A 23,109-nucleotide genomic window follows, 5' to 3' on the forward strand; every position below is an offset into this window, starting at 1 on the left:
TAAATCAGCTGTCAAAACCCACCTTTTCAATCTTGCTTTTGACCTCTAATTCTGTCGGTTTTATTTTATTTTGTCATGTAGTATTTTTGTTCCGTTTTTGTTTTCCCATAGTTTTGTCTCTTCTACCCATGTAAAGCGTATTTGAGCACCTGGAAAAGCGCTATATAAAATAGATGTATTATTATTATTATTATTATTATTATTATTATTATTATAGACATATCCCCCCACGACACACCACAAACCGCCTCGACCAGTCCTTCATGCCAGTAGCAACCAGGCTCCACAACCGTGGGCACAGACTGCTGCCAATTGCTGGAGAGCTAACGGATGGTGAACTTGAGAACTGTTAGGACTATCTGACTCTTAATAATAAACACTGCAAAGCGTGTTACTACTTTATGGACCATGTATACTATCATCAGTCACTATTATTAATGTCGGATTGAATCCTGCTATTCACTACTGTTATCTGTACTATTATCACTATCACCATTATTACTTTGTTCTATGTTCTATATTCTATTATTATTAGTAGTAGTAGTAGTAGTATTACCTATTTTGCTTGTACCCCCATGCTGCTATGATAACTGAATTTCCCCAAGGGGTTTAATAAAGGAACACTTGACATGACTTGAAAATGCAGCAAAGTTTCAGCCTCGAAGAATGGTCCCTCAAAATTTGGAAACCTGGATTTAAAAAAGCTCTTTCTCCTGAGAGGAGAGTAGTAGCAGGGTACTTCTTGCCTGTTTCTGAAGCGCGAGTCCCATACCATCCCAGGAACAAAAATAATAAATAAAATCACCATAGCCAAGAACTACAGTGACAGACGCCTCAAATACGGAGTCATATTCAATTATTTAACATTTTATTTTGCACAGACTATGACTCACTCACTCTATCATTCGTCAGCATCTCGCCGTCTCCCAACTCCTCACGCGACAGGTGGGGAGGCATTATCACGATGTCAGCGTTGTGTCTTCCAGTTTCCTTTGCAAGTGACACACTATGTTTGTCATGAGGGTAAACCTGTACTGAAATCTGGCTCAGAGCTCCCTCTGGGGTGAATTAAATAAGCCAAGCCATCTATCTTCCATGTGCAACTCCGAATCCATTTATCTTTCACACAAAACTCCCCTTTTTTCCCTTTGAAGAGGGCATGTGGTCTCTAATGAAGAAGAAAAGCTGATAAGATTTACAGAGGGGGAAACCGCTCTTGGCAGCAACTCAGTGAGCGCATATCGCATGAGACGGAGGAGAAGGAAACGTTCCCAATTCTATTTTCGTGAATACATTTCCAGTCAGTCAAAAGATGGGAGCATTATATCCGTCCACATTTGGCTGACACACGTTGGGAGATTTTCCTACAACTTTTCAATGAGTAATGGCAAGTCAAGACAAGATTGAATAATTTCGCCTCAGCGAGCACTTTGCTCTTCCAGCTGGATTCCGGCTAGACTGGAGAGACACCTTGTTACAGTACAGTAACCTTGGCTGCTACAAAAGAGGAAATGTTTCCATCAGAGATATCAGTCCTTGTTGTTGTTGTTTAACCCTCTGTAACAGCGGTGCATGGGGGTGAAAGGGTGGGTGGGTTCTCATGACCGGCCACCCCTCCTCCAGCCCAGAGAGAGCCCTCATCTGACCACATGCTTCACTGATCACCCATGCATCCACAGGCCCGACAGGAATGGCTTTGTTCACCCACAGGTGGGGGTGGGGACACACAGGCTCAACACCTCAGTCTACACCCCAAACAGACTACATGGAGAGCTAACCATAACAGTTGCACAGGAAGTGAGTGCGGTTGTGTTGTTTATTCTTAACTAGGTGCCGCATGGTTCTGTGAGTGTGTGCGTGTGCGTGTGCGTGTGTGTGTGTGTGTGTGTGTGTGTGTGTGTGTGTCTGTGTGTGTGTGTGTGTGTGTGTTCCATCCATTGCACCAGAGGACTGGGTTTGGGAGCTCCAGGGATTCATTTTGGAGCTAGGTAGGTAAGGTTATCAAACAGCGAGGCAGGTAGCGACAGGCAGTCGAGCCGCCCTGGGCCTTGAACACCAAGCTTTACTCAGGCTGATGGACACACCTACATTCCTCAGGCCTGACTGGGTGACTCTGCAGTGGAATACATTGGCAAATATCAGTAGATGTGCACTTAACACACCACAACAACGGTGTCCTTGGCAACACGAGAATACCAATAGAATCAACCAGGCTGACCTGAAGTCTCATTAAGAGCTTATGCAAGCGGCTAAAATCACTTATTTTTTTTGGTAAATATTGGACGTTAGATAAATACACAGATAGTACCTTGGTAGTCAGAGAAACGACTAATTAGGCCTTCGTGTGAATCCAGAGAAGCACAGTTTCACATTCAAAACGTGACAAACCACAGCTATTAATTCACTTGTCTGCAAATATTTGCTTCCATCTCTGCACATCCGAGCAACCGCTAGCACGTCTTCATGCCAGTGTTGCCAGTTATCAAGAGGCGATGTCTCTGTTGTATCTGAACGTACTGTATGGGTTTTTGTCCAGCACCCAAGTCGATTAAACAAGCAATATGGAGCGGTAACGCAGCACTCAAACTAAAGACGGGCCACAAAGGGAGGCTCTACCTAATAGAAACCCGTCAGTCTGTGAATGCGCAGCCTCCTAGGCGGTAGATAGCTTGCGGCAGTGTATCCGTTTCGTTACCAGGCACACGGCAATCACGCATCTGGAACGCCGTACAACGTTCGTCTCTGTGACCCGTCTGCATTTGGAGAGTGTTTTATTTCTTGGCATAGGCTGCACAGGCTCTTTCTTTTTCATTATGCCATTATGAGCAGTTTAGTTTTTATAGACTACGGCTGTAATTTATTTAATTAGATTATTGCACATATTGTACCAATTCAATGTCAATGAAGAGGAAAAAACCTTGAAGTCCGATTTTGCCTTCGTCTCTCCAGCACCTATTGCCTTCCGAAAAGCCAGGGAAAACCCTGACTGTTAACCTTTAAACACTGTGCTTAAGTCTCTCTTCTCCCCATCATTATAGTATGTAAGCCCTCTTAATTTAGCCCTGCTAGGCTGCCAAACTATTACAGCCACTGGGCTGCTTTAATGCTGCTGCTCTAAGCTGTGTCCCTACGAGGCCAACGCACACCCTTATTACCAGGCTCTATGGGCCTGTGTCAGCGCCAAACAGACAACATTGGGGCAATACAGTAACTATTGTACAGTAACTAGCTACCGGTTAACAGGTTCTAGCAGCAGCTAATAGTTGTAGTTGACCACTTTTAAATGTAAAATTATTATTAAGTTTAGCTGTAGTCTAATGATAGTTGTGTGAATTGTATCCGTTTCCGGACATTCAAAATGAAAGGCTCTAAAGACATTAAACACCACCGACAAAAGAACTCCCAATGACTATTTTCTAACCTCTGGAACTAGACTTTTAATACCATCCAGACTCACAGCTCCCCATGTGTTTTCCATTTATCCTTTCCTCTAAAAAGTGTATTTCCATGTTTCACTTGATCTATAAAAAGTCCCCCCCCCCCCCCCCCCCCCCCCCCCCAAGTGGTTTTGCGGGGCTGTCTGTGTATAGAGTGCTGTAGAATAAATGCATCAATCTTACAGGGCTTACCTTGACCTTTGTTGAAGTCAGTGCCTGCCAGTGTCTCTACGGCAACCGACTGTGGCTTTCTATTCCCAGCCAGGGGATATTTGCCAGGTTCTTTGCTCTGGGGCTGCTGGGATTCACATTTGGTGTTGAATGGCCGCTCTTTCCTCCTGAAACGGTTGGCTATGAGCTGCCACAAACTGGGCTCTTCTGGAGCCGGCTTAGAGGAAAGTTTAGCCGGGTAAAGGGGCACCTCCATGACCTTAACCTTGCCCATGCTGTGGTACTGAATGTACTGTATCCCCCCTTCCTCCCCCTGCTCATAGGGGGGCGGCAGGGTCCTCCCGGTCAGGTAGGAGAAGGGTCGTTGAGGATGCAGCGTTTCCTCCGCCGCACCGCTCCGGGAGCGCTCCTCGGACTCCTCAGTGATTCTGTCCCGTGGCCGGTTCCTCCTGATTCTCAGGCTGAGGGTCCGGCGTAAAGAGCCAAGCGTCCTCTTGGGAGGGTCCGGCCTGCCGGGCCTGGGATCACCGTTAGCTTGCTTGTCCTTCTCCTTTTCAGGGGGTGCTTTGCCGAAAAGCCTCCAGCGGAAGCCCCCTTTGAGGAAGCCTCCTCCATCGCTGGTCGCATGGCTGTCCATCTCGTCCTCGAACACCCTCTTCCTCAGCTCCAGCACTGTCATGCTGACGGGCCTGGGCTTCCAGCTCCTCTGGCGGAGCCTGGGAAGGACCCCCTCAGGGACAATGGGCAGCTGAGGTACGGCGAACTTGAGACCGTCCACGGCTCTCAACTCAGCCTTCCTGCTCCTGTACTGCTGGGTAATATCCAAAGAGCTCGTCCTCCTGTAGGCCTGCTGGGAACCGGGCTCAGACAGGGCCGAGATGGGGCCTGCTAACATACACACACTCCTGGGCCTACGGAGTGGCCTTTCGTCAGTTAGAGAACCTCCTTGCTGCCCGACTGGGTCTCCATACATGCTCACCGTTCTCCTGCCGAGTGGGGCTCCATCCAGGCGGGGCCTACGCAGCACTGCCCGGGGCAGCGAGCTGTGCCCTGACACAGCACCATGCTCCCCACGGCCAAGCCTTTCAATCTGGGGAGAGGCAGAGCATAATGATGGGCGCTGGCTGAGTCCTTCCTGGGTCTCTTTCCGAGGAGATACTGTGGCTGCCTCTAGTACATCCCTGTCTAGCTTGGAACAGTGAGCAGAGTTCTTGGAAGGCTGTTGGAGAAACCGGTCCGTCTTCATTTTCTTCCCCTCCTCCTCCTCCTCCTCCACCCCCTCGTCTTCATCCTCCTCCACGACTACCTCCTCCCTCTGCCTCCCGGCTCTGGCTGTTCGACTAAGAGAGGGCCACCTGCCATGCTCGTGCCGTGCCCTGCCCAGCCCGGGGCTGTTCTCCACTGTTTTTGCCCTACTGGTTTCTCCTCCTGGCTGGCAGTTCTCCACCAGGGTGTGGGACCGGCCCGCTCCCAGCTCCAACCCCGGCTCATCCCCCTGTGTCTCGTTCAGGATGACAGAGATGTGGTACACAGTCTTCCCCTGCTGCTGCTGGCCGATAGCTGTTCCCCTTGGGATGGTGTCCACTGTCCCACTGCTAAGCAGTAGCATGGCACTGTACCCTCACACACACACACTCATTCGCACAGGTAAACTCATTGACACATTCGCACACAAAGCAAACAAACTCTCCCACACTGCCTTAGCTTCTCATAGAGTCCTTCATACCCAGGCTGAATTCCAGCCCCAGACATAATCCTTCACCTCTGACATGAGGGGGGGGGGGGGGGGAGGACTTCAAACAAGCCTGAGCAGACTCCATGCCACCTGCACTCCATGCCCCTCCGGTTCTCCACTCAGCAGACACACGCAGACGTTAGGACAGAGATTTGTCTTCTACACACACCTTCCTCTACCTGTCCCGCGAAAGCAGATGAAAACACAGCCTCTCCCGGTGTAGAAACAAACAAATAGTCATGTTTGCCATACCTGTGAAAGTCGCGACATGTAAAACAAGGACACATCCTCTCTCTTTTTGGCCAGTCGCGCGGAGTAGTATCCCTGTCGCTGGCGCTGCAGGACAAACACCTTAATCCCCGAGCTCTCTCTCCGTGCTGAGAATGAAGGAGTGTGTCTCTGTTTGAACTTCCAGCTACCTCCCAACCCCTAGGGCAGAGGGAAAAACAAGGAGCGGAATCCCACAGGGATCGAGGACTACCCTCCAGCCTCTGTGGTTCTCCAGAGGTGCAGTCAGTCCCTCAGAGAAGTGGATGGGAGCAAACACTAAGGAAGAGCCGGTCATACACTGCTGTAATTAACAAAGACTCAGGCCCTTAAACAAACAGCCGTGAAAGAGAACGTTGTGTCCATGGGAGCCCTCTCTCTCTCCCTCCCCACTGTCTCCTTGCCATCTAGTTCTGTTCCAACTGAATAAGTAAGTGGGATGGCTACAAAAGGAAAAGGGGGTATACATTTTCTCATGCTTAGTAGAGGCATAGAGAGTGGAGTCGTTCAACACTAACTCCATGTACTCCGTTCGTTCATCCAGGTTTTAGGAGCCGCTTAGAAGCATTAAATCCAAGGGTCCACCACAGGCAGACCACATAGGTTGCACGCAGGTCGGTCGGATATCTTTTAAGGGCAAGACTGAAGGGGTGAAAAAAAGTTTGCCACAACTGGGAAGTGCTAATGCAAACGTTAATTGTGTTAGTAAGGAGGAGCACGCCTACAGTACAGCAATACACACCACAGTTCTCACCACATGGACACTGTTAGAAAGATTAAGCTTCACTCCAAAAATGGCAGTTAAGCCATTCGTGGCAAAGAAACCGTTTATTTTTACAGTACTGTTTAATTCCTGGGACATAAATGGGTAAAAAAATAACATTTCCATGTAACTGAGAAATAATAAGTTTGGCTCCAATGCCATTTACATGGAGGAAGATGAAGAATGTGAGAGAGACAATCTGATGCACGTTCAGCTCCTTTAATTAAGATGTAATTTTGAGAATGAAAAAGGCATTTGATGTAATTTTGATTAACATTGACGAACAAAGCCATTATGTTTCCCAGACCTATTTTCTCCTATGCCAGAGCTTTGGTGTTCAATTAGGCATGTGGTCAATCGAATTTGAGCCCGTCTCAATGGCCAAGTAGCACAAAGCGAACCAACTGGGTCAAGCTCAATTCTACATTCTCATCTCATGCAGGGAGGAAAGTGTCAACAGATGGTTCAAGCTGAAGTACTGCCCTCTTGTGGTCACAGGGAGAGGGGGCAATGGTGGCAGGAAACCACAGGAAAAACACAACACAGTACGTGTCAGTAGTACGTCACAAAGCCCCCCCAAAAATAAACAAAACACAACCAAAAAGAATAAATAGTAAATGATTGTATTACTGGGTAATTCCATAAATAACTATATATTTGTAACTAAATATTTAGCTTTTTTTATAAAGTTTGGAACGGTCCCCTTTTCCCCCGGTGGAACACATAACTCCCGGTGTGAATGTTCAGAGCAAGAGAGTAATATGGCGAGAGTGATGGGCTGTCCAGACTGAGTGCGTCATTATCCAACAGAGTGACTCAAGATGGAGGAGGTAGCCGAGCACCTGGCCAATATCCTATCAACAGCTCCTCAGCCCACCAGAGGCAGATCCTCAAAACCTGTTTCAATACAGGGGGACCCACCTCCCCCGAAGCCATCCAATATCTCACACACTGATGGGATTTCTCCCAGGCTGAATTATAAATACCTTCCAAAAAAGGGCGGCTGGGTGGCGCAGCGGTCTAAGCGCTCGTCACCAACGCGAGAGACACCGGTATCGAATCCGGCTGTCAGCGTTGCCTCCGGCTTGGGCCGGCCGTCATACTGACTCAATTGGCAGAGTCAAAGGGAGGGAAGTCGATGGGTGGTAATCTGGTCGTTGTAAACAGCGACTCCTACAGGTCGGTCAGGGCGCCTGCACAGCAAGGACAGGAGATGGCGAGGGTAGTGTGAGCCTCTCACACGTTACACCTCACCAATGAGAGTCCGCGCTGGCTGGTGAAAAGATGTGGCTGGCTGACTCTGCATGTATCGGAGGGGACATGCGATAGATTCTTCAACCCTCCCTACGACCGACCAGTGGGGGGAACATGCAAGCAACGATCAAGACAGGGGAGGGGGGAATTGGCACGACTAAATTGGGATGGGAGAAAAACTGAAAGAGAAAAAGTGGAGTTTTTCTTTTTTTAAATACCTTCCAAAAAAGAAAAGGCGATCACATTATGTCGTATCACTTTAACGGCTTGAGAAGTTCACTTTTAACCATCAAATGGTTAACCCTTTCACTGCGACAATACAGCAGGTTAAACCCTTTCACTGCCACACAACAAAGGGTTAACCATTTCACTACCACACTACAAAAGGTTAAACCTTTCACTACCACACTACAGACTAGTGTGGTAGTGAAAGGGTTAACCTTCTGTAGTGTGGTAGTGAAAGGGTTATACTAAAGCCGACATAGCAGCGTGGCGGCACGCTGGCAGAAGCAAGGCCATTGTCATCTGATACCATCCGAGTACGGAGGGAATGCTGTGCATTACGTGCATATCTTGGCACATTTCTTCTCCCTTCGTGTTATTACAAGGAAGCTGAGGGGTGTTCAAAGGGAAAATCCTTTGACGGCACCTGAAGTATTTCCAGGGAAGGTCCACTCCTCACACTCACAGACAGAGAAGTGGAGACGTATATAAAATATATAATGATGCCACATAGTACAGAGTAAAATAAGGTTATTGAGATACTTTGGAATTGCAAGAAGATACTATTCATATCCTTGTTGATTCCTAATAATGTTTATCTGCCACACAGCTTCTCATTAATCATGCTCGTCTGTCACTACGACTCCGGAAAGCATCCATTCATAGCTCCAATGGCCCACGGCATGAGGTCATAACTGAACTACGTCTGTGTTGTTTACCTGTGTCCAGGAAGCAGGGGTTAGCAATGACCTGGGGCTCGTTAGGAAGTAAATAGTCCTCCTCGCTCCACTGGATACGGTGGTGTCTAGTTCGCCTGCGACCCCCGAAGCAAAGCATTGTGGTCCAGAGATAAGCTCTCGGAGAGAGCTCACCGTTCAAATCCACCCTCAAGATGCTTCGAAATAGGACTCTCTGAGTGAGTTTCAGCTCAAACTGTTCATCTCCATGCTTCTCGCTCTCTCTTTTTTCTCCTCCCTTCCTACATTTCCTCTGAAGTCCTCTTTTCTTCATCCAAGTCTTCCCGTGGTAACAAATGGTTGTTGTCGTTGCTCTCCGTACGGAGCTCGGTCAGTGAAACCTCAGTATGTGAGACTCCCGGTCGATCCGTTGACAGCTCAGGCCTGCTGTGTGGCCGCGTCGTCGCATCCCCAACCCGCAGGACATCACACAGACACGACAACAAGGAAGTGAGTGGCCGCAGGGAGGGAGGACATCACCCCCGGGGACAGACGTGCCATGTGGCACAGGGTTCGCAGGGAGACGTATTCCTCCTGTTAATCTGTTATACAGCAGTGGTCAGCAGCGGGGTCTACTGATGGGATTACAATCCACGCGGTCCTGTTGTTGCTTTTCCGGAGGTCTGCTCCACCACCGCTGTGAACCGGGCTGTGGTCAGTCAGTCCTTGGGTTTCAGTGGCGGGAACAGAGTACTAAACAGAGCTTCTCTTGTGTCCCGTCTCTCCTCTGTCCTCGGGACGACTGCCGCTGCCTGGCTTCTCAGACCTGTAACTCTATCTTATCTTGATGGCAGTTGGGAGGGATTTTCAGCAAAACTGGATTGGCATGTTTTGAGGTTTCTCAAGGAGCCTCTGTTTGAGTATACATGTGTGTGTGTGTGTGTGTGTGTATGTGTGTGTGTACACAGTACATATTTACTTGAATGTGAGTTTACATGTCTGAGTATGTGTGTGTGTGTGTGTGTGTGTGCGTGTGTGCGTGTGTGCGTGTGTGTGTGTGTCTGTGTTTATCTGTGTTCATCTGTTGTCTCTGCCGATAAGACTCAGGCCGCCGTTATCTCACTGTGACTTAAACATTGAGACTTAACGTTGTCCTCTGTGTCCAATCTGTTGCTGCTATATCATGAAATATAAAAGGTTTCTATAACATTTTCAAAACCCAGTCATACTAGCCATGTATCAAGTGTGGAATTACAATATCAAAAGAAATCATTGAAAACAATTAATAAAATGGTACTAGTAGTAAACCATATCAAATATTATCAAGTACAAAAAAAAAGATTATAAAATTAAAAAGAAATGGTAAATGGCTGCTTTTTTATATAGCGCTTTTATCCAAAGCGCTTTACAATTTGTTACTCACATTTTACCCATTCACTCACTAGGGCTGAGCCCAAACGTTCGAACCTTTGTTTGTTACGTTGGCATTCGAATTCGAAATCAACATTCAAATGTTCTATTAAAAAATTAAATAAAATAAAAATGTCTATTCATTCTGTTTAAACCAATGGGGTTTTTCTTCACAGTTGCAGATACAGATTAGGCTACACTAATATTATAGTATTAAAAGAAACTGATGAGTTATATTAATTAGAAAGTTGATTTAATGGATTTAGTTGGGCTGGGGCTTCTCCCTGGGCTGGGTCTGGAAAGTTGATTTAATAAAAGAAAAAATACTCATTTAATCAGATTAATCACTTTATTCAAATTGAGGATTTAGTTTGAGTAATTAAAAACGAAGGTTCAAACGTCCGTTCGCAAAACCCTGACAAAGTTTGAATCCCAAAAACAGCCTTCGGGGACAGCCTTATCACTCACACATTCACACACTGACGGCGGAGGCAACCATGCAAGGTGCCAACCTGCTCATCAGGAGCAATTAGGGGTTAAGTGTCTTGCTCAAGGACACATCGACATGATGCCCGGGAGGAGCGGAAATCGAACCGGGAACCTCCGGATTGCCAGACGACTGCTCTACCTCCCAAGCCACTGTCGCCCCAATAATAATAATAATAATAATAACGTTGATGGAATCCCAGAACATCAGTTGTGGATTTAAGCTAAACCATAGGAGAGTTGCGTGTCACGGTTCTTTCTTTCTCACATCTTTCCACAACTTAATCCTTTCAACGATGAGGTAAAACCAAGACCAACGCTTTCTTTTGGTGCTCCACCAGTTCACCGTTGCTAGGCAATGTAAGGTAGCAGTTCCCATACTGCAGTGATATGCCACACTCCTACGCAGAGTTGAATGACGTTCTCGCTGTCACTCTTTTTTTGCCTACTTTACAAATAAGAACCGAAAATGAGTTGAAAAACTCAAATTATTTCACTTCACAGCATCTGCGCTGACATGTTTATTCACCGTGTCCATGGAAACGACGATGAACGCAGCCACAAAGGTATGGTTTCCTTATGCAGACTTTTCTGACATCACTGCATAACTCATAAACATTCAGACAAGCTTAATATTTGGTTATTTGTGATACCATGTATACATGCAATTCAAGGTTGTTATGGCCCTTTCTTTAATAAATAATGAATAAAAAAAAGAATATGTAGGTGCAGAGGTCAGTGAATTGTTACAGCAACGCACATGAGGCAGAGACGTTTCACAGGCTGTTTGACGTACATGTGTAGAAAGGCAGCTCTGCATAGTGGAGCGTGTCCTCGTGGAATGTCTCTCAAACACTCACAATGTGGGTTTAGAACTAAACACTGTGTAAAACAGTCATCGTTTATAATCTGCTCATGACATAGTGCCTGGTCAGTTATCTCAGAAACACAGTACATGAGCCTATGTCGTTTTGTTGGTGCCATCTATCGTGAAATAGCATTTGATTTAGCACAGGTTTTTATAGAATACCTCATTACGGTCCCTAAATTAGATTGTCTGACTTTTCTGCCGTTCTCCACTCTGTTGAATTTCATTAGTGGATGTTGTTATTCAAGCCTACTTGCATCTTCAACGGAGGCCACGTTGTACCGGTACAAGCCACATCCAGAGGAGGGCAGACTCCCCCTGAAACCAGGCTGTGGTGCACCAAGGGGACCGTTTAGCTGTGTGAAGACATGGCTCCTGTACATTTCAAAGGATTCTGTTTCTGTTACATAAGCAAACACCTAGCAGAGTCTAGGCTAACGAACATCATTTATGCAAGTGCGTCAATATTCATACGAAAACTCCCATCCGCACAGGAGGCCACCACAGAGCGGGTGAAGTTATACGAGAGAGAGAGAGAGAGAGAGAGAGAGAGAGAGAGAGAGAGAGAGAGAGAGAGAGAGAGAGAGAGAGAGAGAGAGAGAGAGAGAGAGAGAGAGAGAGAGAGAGAGAGAGAGAGGAAGAGAAAGAGAGAGAATACCAGTATGAATCAATCGAGATCCAAAGGAGGTATTTAAAAAGAAGTAGCCTAACAGGATCAGTGATCATACGTAATGTACAAAATATGTAAGACGCAAAGTCAAACGGCTTCTCATATGAAAGCATGGATAAAAAGGTAACATCTTAAGTTTGCATTTCAAAATATCAACAGTTTGTGGCGTCCTCAGTAGGTGAAACAGAGGTTATGATGAATCTACCATACAAAATTGAGTGTGTATGGTGTGTGTGTGTGTGTCCGTGACGTGTGTGTGTATGTGTGAAGTTCAAGTGTTGCAATCACTACAAAACCTTCACCAGGGAGAAAGGAAGAAGCAGTGAGCTGGTAGCTGAGCTGAGATTGGCTGGGAATGTTTCTCTCAGCCTTGGTGAGCAGTTCCCTTCAGGCCTCCAGATTCAATTTCAGGTGTCATGACGCCTTTTCAACGCCTAAAAAGCAGCCGCCGCGGGCAAGAGAAGGATACATCCGGAAAACAACAAACCCCCTGGATGAGAGATGTGATTTCCCCACCAGCCAACACAACAACAATTAGATACAAGAAAAAAAAAGACAAAAGAATTAGTAACACAACGTAAACAAAGTGGTGCCTCATAATGACCGGCAGACGTAACATATTGGTGGCTGCATCATGCGTCCCTGCTGCTTGAATACAACTCATACTAGACCCGATGACGGAGGATGAATCAGTGTATGAGACTTTTTTTCCCCTCTCTCTCCATGTATGAGGATCTCTCTCTCTCTCTCTCTCTCTCTCTCTCTCTCTCTCTCTCTGTGTGTATGAGGATGGCAGAAAGTCTGTCTCTCTCTGTTACGGACCCCGTCCTTGTATATATATATATATATATATATATGTATATATATAGAGGGAGTAATGCATAATATCTGTTGTATATAGGCATGTTTTGTTTGTTGTGTTCTTTTGTCTCCCTCTTGTGTCTACAAAGTCATATCCCCATTCTCAGGTGTCTCAGTTCCAGCAGCAGCTGGTCAATCACCATCTCACTCCAGCAACAGCAACAGCAGCAGCAGCTGAGGCTCGTCAGCAATCAAGCTCCACACCCCTTCATATATCCCATTGTGTGCAGTGTTAGCTAACTAACTATCTCTGTGTCTTTGTGGTAGAGCTCTTTGTGTCCTTAGGGTATGTTTTGGTAAAGAGCTGGTGAAAGCTCTGTGTCTCTCTGTCGTTTGCTATAGAGCCGTGGCTCTTTCTGGTATTTGGTAGAGCTGGTGAAGGCTCTGGTATTTGGTAGAGCTGGTGAAGGCTCTGGTATTTGTAGAGCTGGTGAAGGATCTGGTATTTGTAGAGCTGGTGAAGGCTCTGGTATTTGTAGAGCTGGTGAAGGCTCTGGTATTTGGTAGAGCTGGTGAAGGCTCTGGTTCTTTGTGTTATTTAGGGAATCATTGTATCTTTTGGTGTTCCTTGTTTGTTGCACATTTCTGTTCCAACCCTAACCTGTATATATTTGTTTGTCACCCAGCCTATGGTGATTGTTTTTCTTGTGTATTAATCTTTTGTTTCGCACACATGGACATTGAGGACAGGAAGATACCCTGGGGTCTACATTTTTGCATCACGTAGGTGACCTGATGTTAAAGACACCAGCTTTAGAGTGAGCACCACCACCTGTACTTTTGGGCGTCAGCGCCTGTAAGGGGGGGTGGGATTTCATTTCCTTTTGTATTTCATTTGGTGCCACTGGTAGTCCTCCTTGATCTCTGTGTTGCTGTGTTTATAAATAAATACTATTATTTTGCAAACTGTTTCCATGGTATTGTGTCACTGCACCCTCACCTACCCTGTCTGTGGCCTTGTGTTGCGTCCCCTTACTGGGGTGCGTAACACTCTCTCTCTGTGTATGAGGATGGCAGACAGTCAGTCTCTCTCTCTCTCTCTCTGTGTATGAGGATGGCAGACAGTCAGTGTCTCTCTCTCTCTGTGTATGAAGATGGCAGACGGTCTGTCTCACTCTCTCTCTGTGTATGAGGATGGTAGATGGTCTGTACCACTATGTCACTCCGACAGTGCTTCAAACATGCTCCACTAGAGACACAGTACCAACACCAATACTGGTATTGGATATTGGGACGCTTCCAGGCTAAGCTAGGGTATCTGTATCGGGGGAATTTCCCCACTATTAAAACCAGATACCAAGAGCCATGAGTGAGGGAACGGAGATAAAAAAAAATGGAAAGTATTGCTGTCCGTTGGTTTGCTTCTAAATTCGGACCTAACGACAACTGTGCTAACATACAGCGACATATCCGTAACTTAAGTCACAAAAGTCATCCTCAAAACGGACACAAATCACAAAGCGGAGACGGACTCATCAGCCCTGTCCAACAAACGCAGGACAGTCACAACGGGTCATTATGGCCAGGGTCCTAACACACCAGAAATCAAAGTGAAGCCACTTCATTTTCTGCATCCTTGACACAATAGAAAGATGTTAGATCTCTCTAACGGCGAAAAAATTTATTCTATCTCAATAATCTTTTGTCCATTGAACCCAAACTAATGGTTTATGTCTAGAGCGATTTGGAGTGGACGTTGCGGTTATGTCATAGCAGTTGCCGTGCACCGTGGTGGCAGAAAAACAGGCGAGAGACAAAGGCGAGATCCCCAGAATAGAATAATAAGGAGCGAAAAGGAATTCTCACTGTGCCATTGCAGTGAGAATAGGAATGCAAAAAAAAGATGACCTTCACTTTTATAGAATAGCGTTTATGGTTGCGGGCCATTAAAAGGAGAGGCTGGACTGTTGAAATCATCCGGAACTCTTGTCTCTGCGGCGCTCATGTCATAACAGACAAGGTTTTCTCCACAGTTTATCACACACAAAGGCAAAATCAATGATGTGGTTAATAACGATAAATTAGTAACAGCAGCAACCACAAAGCTGCCATTAGGCTATTTCATAATGGTCAACACCATCGACCAACATTAGCGTGTAAGCAGCAGTAACATGTAACGTTAAACAAACCACATTGCTCATAGACAGTTTAGCTATAACATAAATGGTAAATGGTGCATTTACATAGTGCTTTTATCGAAAAAGCGCTTTACAATTTGTTCCTCACATTTTACCCATTCACTCACACACTGACGGCGGAGGCAGCAATGCAAGGTGCCAACCTGCTCATCGGGTGCAGTTAGGGGTTAAGTGTCTTGCTCAAGGAGGTGCTGCCCGGGAGGAGCGGAAATCGAACCGGGAACCTCCGGATTACCAGACGATTGCTCTACCTCCTGAGCCACTGTTGCCCCTTATGCAAGCGTTTACTTGTGCAAGCGTTTAATGAATGAATGGGGCATACGGGAATATCATATCTTACAGGGGAGGCATCCTGTCTTCTGCTGACAAACCATTAAAATTATCAGAGAAGGCATCCGGATAATCCATATCCCTTTGTTGTGAATTTGCTTTTGCCGCTCAAACCAGAGTCAGACTCACGGCCCAACTGCCAAACGTTTGCCAACTGCAAAAACATCCATACTATTCAGTCTGTTGTATCTGCTTTGTGACAGCAGCAAAACAAGTAAATTTGCCGTCCCTATTTAATTGGCTATGTGTTATTCAGTGGGTGGTTTGTGTACTGGTGTGAAAGTTATCAGTGGGAAAGCGCACAGCGGGCAGTGAGTCACGAGGCGCAGCCTCTCAATCACCTCTAGCAGGTAATGAAACTAATTTCTTCTAATATAGCCTCAGGTCTTGAAATCTTGTGAGTATGGTGTCGTGTGCGTGAGCGAGGCAGACAGACTTCTGACCTCACTGGATGCCGTCCGCAGCCCCAAGCCGCAGTACATCAAGAGACCAGAAAACATGGAATAACTCTAAACTACCTCAAATGAGATTCTGTCGAAGGCATAAAACGTCACCTCTCCAGCCCCCGTTATGTAGAAACGATGGGCAAATGAACAGGCACACACTGACCTAGGAGAGAAACACCCGAGGCATGAATTATCATGATTCATTATGAATGGATCCATCTCAAACCCTGCCCTGTTTTCTTGATCCTCCAATCACAACTGTTGCTGCAGCAGAAGCAACAGTTGTGATTGGAGTATCAAGAAAATAGGGCAGGGTTTGAGACAGGTAAATTGTGTGGAATGCCTTTCATTCCTGAGGTGTGATTATGCTTCTCTTCATGGTATGTGTGACACTGGTATAGGCTATCTTCTATGGCTCTGCACACAATTATTGACAGATCTGTCTGTGAAACAACAATCCCAATGGGAGGATCTGGGTGATGAGGTAACCACCCACTTTGACACTTAGAACACAACAACTAGGTGGAATTGGACATGTCTCTCCCAGTCCAGCTCAATGACATGCAGCTTCACTTTGTCATGGATGACTCACGGCCATTTTCTTGAAAATCACTCGCACACAGATTACTGAGCAATTTGGGGCATGATGGAATTCAATCCTGTGTGTGTGTACACAGTACTACTGAACCATGTAAATCTTTTCACATGAAGAGGTACACCCACCCGATCCACCCGATCCACCCACCCACACTCACACTCACACACAGCATGCCATTCCCAATACCCACACGCACAAAAATAACCAGGCAAGAACAACTGTCTGCCCTTAACACATTGGACGCCAGACCCGAGTATAGTCGGGTTAACTCGCCGACGCTTGAGCGCCAATCACAAGTTTAGTCGGGTTTTAATGGTTATTTCTTTTATTAGCGATATCCATTCATTTTCATCCATCCAACCTGATGTTATCGTTGGGAATGGGTCTGAGCTCGCAAAAGGGCAAATACCGCCGCCTATCGTCTCCCGGATGGTATTGCACATCATTGGATTGGATTGGCTGGGACTGTGCATCAAAAAGTCCGGTCCAGGTTTTCCTTCTTGAGCATGCAGTATCGTTATACCACATTGACTGGGGACACTCTGAGCAGCATGGATTATGTGTTTTGGATATATAATGTTGGATCAATAAACGCAAGCAATATTTGGAATGGTGATCAGGAATTGGAATCATCTTTTTGCAGGACATCAGATGTGAGGTTTCACATCTATAGCTATCATAGCGATCACAACGTGTCTGTGTGTGTGTGTGTGTGTGTGTGCGTGCCGTTGGCGCCGACCAAGGCACGGATAAGCGATTTTTCAGCCCGCTTCTGTATTGTGCATGAGGACACATATACTATCGATAATCTAGCGTTTATTTGAAAACTATTTATAAATCTGCCGAAAAATGACAACGTGTTTTGTGTATTCCACTAAAGGGCTATTATCGCGTCTTTCTCTGGAATTACTAGAAATCACCAAAACTATACTTGTATTCAAAACGGTATAAAACGGAAATGTACAGATGAAAAAACTATCAGTCTAGTACATGTTGACTGCAAGCAACTCATTGATAAGTGACGGGTGTATTAGACCCATAGCCATAATTTAAGATATATTTTAAGCACTCGCAAATCTCCCCGTCCGCCCATTGATTAAAGCGGTGGCCATCTAGACCTATATTTGCCATATAGCTCCGGCGCTGAATGTGTTAATAGTCAATCGGACAGATTATAGCTTGGGATCTGAGTCAGTGATTACACAGCTACCTGTCGTTAAAAAAACAAAGCATCACCAGACAGACCACTATCAGAGTCCACCACGTTTTCACATTGTCTCTTGTTCTTTTGATGTAATAAATTCCATGGCAGAGACAGTGGAAGGGCTACAGAGGGCAAGGAAAGTTTATGATAATTATGCTTGCGGGAGTGGTATCTGGCGTGGGCGTAGAGCTTTTTAAAATTCAGCTGCACTAGCGACGAGCATACAGTACGTCACAATTCCACCACTGCAGAGAAAATGCTAGTTTGCCTGTAGGAGGCTGTTTCACAGACGTTTCTCTGTCTCCAAAACTGAGATTTCATGTGCGAGTTTGTACATTTGTGTGTGTGTGCGTGTGTGTGTGTGCCAGTGTGTGTATGTGTGTGTATGTGTGTGCCAGTGTGTGCCAGTGTGTGCGTGTGTGTGTGTGTGTGTGTGTGTGTGTGTGTGTGTGTGCGTGTGTGTGTGTGCGCGTGTGTGTGTGTGCGTGTGTGTGTGTGTGACTGTGCGAGAGAGTGTCGTGTCTATGAGTGAACATGCGTGAGCGGATACATAGGAGGGGGTCTTGACTCAGTGCCCAGATTCACTCCATGTACGTACACCACCACCACCAACCAACCAACCAACCAACCAACCAACCAACCAACCAACCAACCAACCAACCAACCAACCAACCCACTTGCGGCTTGCTTACTGTGTCACTGATAAAATTCCAAGGCCAAATTGACTGGGAGAGGTGAAACGTTATGTTTATTTTGCCAAAGCGAGCACAGGCTAGGGGGTGGGGTCAGGTGGATAAGGGGGTGGGGGTGGGTAATAAAGGTGGCGAGGAAGCAGGAATACTGGTCTCTAGAGGACGGCTATGACACCAGCCAGAGGATGTGGGCGGATCTGTGCCTGGTGCTTGTGGATGCACTGTTTTTCACAGGCAGCTTTGCGTGGGCTGGTGGCTTCCAGTCCTCCACCTCTTCTATGCAAGCCACGATCAAGCCCCCGCTTCAAAAGCCTCTTAGGAGATGCAGAGCAGCCCAGAGAGAAAGACAATCCTTCAAAAGATCATCCTTAGCCAGGTGCAGGGAACATTCAGGTCCTCTGAATTCAATGATTCACATACACAGAACATTATATGATGCTTGGAAATCTGGAAACCGCACTGAATAAGTGAATATAATGGTACACAATAGCTGTGTGGTGTACTAGGGTCAGGGTGGTGTACTAGGGACTGTGTTGTATACTAGGGACTGTGTGGCATATGGGGGATAATTAATTAGAGAGATCTAAACCTGCTTCTATGTCAAAAATATTTTGGATTAGATTTGGCTGTTGGGTGTCACATTTTAGTATAGGGTAAATTATTTGATACAGTTGCCCCGTTTTAGCATGTTAGCGACCCGATATCCCATGCCAGTATCAGCCAGCATTTCTAGTTATGTGCTACTTGTTATTGTCCCTACATATCAGACAATTGACACCAGTGATCTCCATAGTAGCAGTGAGGTAGATGGAAAGGATGCCGTTGTTTATGTAACATAACTCCAACAAACCAAAGTTTGTAGCAGATGATTGGTAAACAGTTTAATTCATTTAGACCTTATTGGTGACAATGTGTACCTGTATCAAACCCAGCAAATACAAGAGCTATCTGGAATTCCCCTTTTCTTTCTGGAGAAGAAGCCTTAAAACAGGCATTTCACAATCTTTTTACCCGATTCATATTGTTCTGTTGTGTGGCGGACAAGCAATATACCTGGACATAAAACGAACCAACATGTTCTGTCTCGAGAGCACGGTCACGTCGCCCCCCTGAGAAACTCGTGAGACCTCTTGAGAAATGCAGAAGAGATTTCCTCAACTATTTCTTTCAACTTTTCTCGAGTTGGGCTATAGTTGAGGACATATTTCTTTCAACTTTCCTCGAGTTGGGCTATAGTTGAGGAAATATTTCTTTCAACTTTCCTCGAGTTGGGCTATAGTTGAGGAAATAGCTTCTGCAGTTCACCAGAGGTCCGCTTTCTCGAGGGGGGATGCAGCCAGGTTCTTGAGATACAGAACGCATTGGTATGTTTTATGTCACCTGTCCTCCTCACAACCGAACGATGGGAGGAAGGTTGAAAAGTGGCTCTTTAAGCGTTCAAATAAGAGCGCCATACAACTGAGCTAGCTCACTGACTCACCACCTGTACCCATAGTCTCCAGTCTCTCATCTTCCTTTTCATTCTTCCTATAACAAGGTATAATCAGTCAAACGCCTCTATAGTTCTGGGTGTCGTGTGTCACCTCTGTGGTCTTGGTTTAACGTCGCCCTGCTGCACAAGAACTTAAACTGGCCTAAAACAAAACCCTGATCCCCACTCAGTCTCAGTATCACTCTGGATTAATTAGCGTGTATTCATTCATAGTATTCTCATGACATGGCATGCCCACCATATGGCGCAATCCCACAGCTCATTGACCACGGTTGTCATTTAATGATAATCACCTGTTATTTCATTACAATCACCTCTTGTTTACCTACCGATATGTCTGTGATGGAATACTATGAATACTGCCACCGCTTTACCTCTCTGTATCATGAGCAGATAAAAAGCTTGATCTTGCGAGCAGCGAACTATGTACAATTTGAGTTTTTAATTATTTACATGCATGATCCCACGCTGTTAACCGGAAGCCACGCCGGCGCGAAGCTCATACAAAATCATTCCAGATTGTGTCATAACTTCAGCTGCAATCCCTACCAACAAGCGATGTCCCCATCCCTGCCTTTACGGAGTCCAGCAACGAGCACATTGGTTAATTCCCTTTCCCCTCTCACTCCTTTCAAGGTTCAAGGTTTCCTTTCCCTGTGACCACAAAAGAGTGCCAAGAATAACTAATGCATTTGGGCACAGGCTCCCATGTAATTTCCCCCATGTCTTTTTGTCTCTGCGCCGCCCCCACACACACGGAGACAATAAGCTGGGAGCGTCATTATAGAGCTGACAACGGCATTTATACCCGGTGGTAAGAGAGTCAGGAAGAATGGCATCATTCCTACCTCCTCGTGGCCACAATGCCAACACAGCTCCACACTGTTCCAAGAGTAAGGGTACACATGGATCACAGATTATGAATACAAAATCACATGGGAAACAATTCGGTGTCCCTACTGTTGCTGTACATTACTGCAGCCCATGTACTGAAGCTGTGTGTCTGACTTACCACCAAACCTGCATGAACTACAACGTATAACGTATGACGTATATCATGCCAGTTAGGGTACCTAATGCTGCACCTGTACCGTTTACTTTACTCATAGTATACGTATAATTGGGGTGTAACGGTACACACGTGGTCCAGGGCTCTTTTCATTCTTGCACAAGGAAGGATAATAATGATGATCTAGCGTTGATTTCAGGAAGATTCGATAATCAGACGAAAAATGACAACGTGTTTAGTCACAGTGTATTCCACTAAAGGGCTATTATCGCGTCTTTTCCTGGAATTACTAAGAATCACCAAAACTATACTCATATTCAAAACGGTATAGAACGGAAATGTACAGATGAAAAAACAATCCGTTTTGTACATGTTGACTGGAAGCAACTCACTGATAATCGACGGGTGTATTAGACCCATAGCTATAATTTAAGATATATTTTAAGCACTCGCAAATCTCGCAGTCCCCCCATTGATTAAAGCGGTGGTGTTCTAGCGCCCTGTCACGCATTAAGCAATGGCGCAGAATGAGTTAATAATCGACTTGTAAAAAAATAATTATAATAATAATAATTATATTAGATTGTGAAAAAAACAGCCCCCGGTGGGCGGTCGTTAGTGGTTAACATACCGTTGTATTCGTTCGGTACACAGCGGTTCGGTACGGTACGGTACACACTGAAACGGTTTGGTACGGATACGTGTACCTTTAAACCCCTAACGTATACAGATTCTAATTCTTTATTGCCCATATTTATTTAAGTATAACATAACTGATACAGACCCTCATCTGCACCTTTGATTATTAAGATTATGTTTATTATTTTTCTCATATTCAGAGTTAATTATATTGTTTACACTGTTTATTATAATAATAATGATCAATAGTCAGACAAAACGTATTGCCTATATTTATGTCTTTCTACTATTACCCTGCCCATACCTGTACCTCCCCTCCCCCCTCCCCATGCTGCAATGGCGCCCGAATTTCCCCCCGAAGGGGATCAATAAAGGAATATCTAATCGGTTGTCAAGCGGTAATGGTTCAAGGGTGGGTGGATGCCATACCGAATGCTGCATTCAAGGCGGGATTAATTGCTGCCGCGACCTCTTGGAGGATTTATTTCTACTGTATTCATTCCACAGGTGACTGACAATCTCGATACGCTTTCCCGTTTAAATCCCATGGCATTCAATAGCACCGGCACCGTGGTTCACAATTACCATGGCTCAAAGTGAACGACGGCGTGGAAAAGGGGAGGACAGCTCGGTAATATAAATAATTTTGTCCGAGAGCCCATTTCTCGAATCATATCCCAATATCAAAGATACCGGTTCAGCAGATGCTCATTCCCCTCCCCGTAACAGCAACATACTGGAAAAGCCTCAAACCATCTCAAGGTGCGTTTGCGGGGCTTTGCCGTGAAATTGAATAACCTCAATATCGTTTTAGAGTAGAACTCATGAGCTTCTTTCAGAAATGACATGGGATCAGTACTGCAGGATATATCCTCGGCCACCCAGCCAGACACAGAGGCTTAAAATGTGCAGAATAAAAATGATTGATTAATGAATTTACCTTTTTTCATGTGTGGGTCCAAAATTTATGTTGTTGTTTACATGTTTACATGGTATCCCCTGTATCCCCTCCCTACTTCCCATTTCCACACGTGGAACACCTGATTGTATAAATGACACGCTGGTGCTCTAGGGCGACATCTAGTTGCTGAATGTTATCTATAAGCAGGGGTTCTCAACCTTTCTGCTGCCAAGGCACCCCTGTGTTCAATAAAATATTCCAGGGCACCCCTACATACGATAAAGACTTTTCCGGTCCTGTCTTTTTTGCTACAATGATGACAAAAGTGCTTGCTTTCAAAATAATGTTTATTTAAGAAACCGGGAAACACATTTGTGTGTATATGCAGGCTATATAATGCATTATTAACAGGCGTTTCAGGTCTAAATGGCTTAGTACTGTTGACATTACACTGCTTGTAGTAGTAAATCAAATAGCATTTTCTTTAAATAAAATAAATTATCACTAAAGTGCTATCTGTTGCAGCTGCACTGTTCTCCATAAAAATTGCATATTTGGATAAGTTTGACCATTTCTCAAAAACAGAAAATCATCTATTTCTTTTTAAATACAGAAAAGGATCACCAAGTTACCATTTCTCAAAATATAAATAAAATACAGAAAATAAGCACTCGTTCACTCAGTGGACATTTCTAGCTCAATGCGAGGTCTGCTGCTGCTGGCTAATAATACGGTCAATACGTGGGGAGATCTTTGACAAGGCAACACGCATGTCATCCTCAAGGCTCAACATGGCCCTATATTTAGTTTTCAGAGCTGTCATGGATGAAAAGCCAGCT

The 23,109-nt window shown here is 45.4% G+C and overlaps 1 protein-coding gene across 4 annotated transcripts in view; it reads right to left on the reverse strand.

Moving 5' to 3' along the window:
• agap3 (ArfGAP with GTPase domain, ankyrin repeat and PH domain 3) overlaps window positions 1–23,109 on the reverse strand; it is a gene marked incomplete at its 5' end in the record, with an annotated part of 324,184 nt that overhangs the window by 193,101 nt on the left and 107,974 nt on the right. For 2 of the 4 annotated variants that reach the window (XM_084327288.1, XM_084327287.1), the window contains one exon: window positions 3,630–4,705. The exons of 1 other annotated variant lie outside the window; for it this stretch is intronic. In XM_084327288.1, coding sequence (XP_084183414.1) covers window positions 3,630–4,581 — 952 coding nt within the window. Of the gene's footprint in view, window positions 1–3,629; window positions 4,706–8,568; window positions 9,307–23,109 lie in introns of those variants that run through there. One more of the 4 variants, XM_084327290.1, reaches the window with a different exon arrangement.

This window comes from Notolepis coatsorum, assembly GCF_963971535.1.
Source record: "Notolepis coatsorum genome assembly, chromosome: 13".
In the NCBI taxonomy this organism is placed as follows: Eukaryota; Metazoa; Chordata; class Actinopteri; order Aulopiformes; family Paralepididae; genus Notolepis; species Notolepis coatsorum.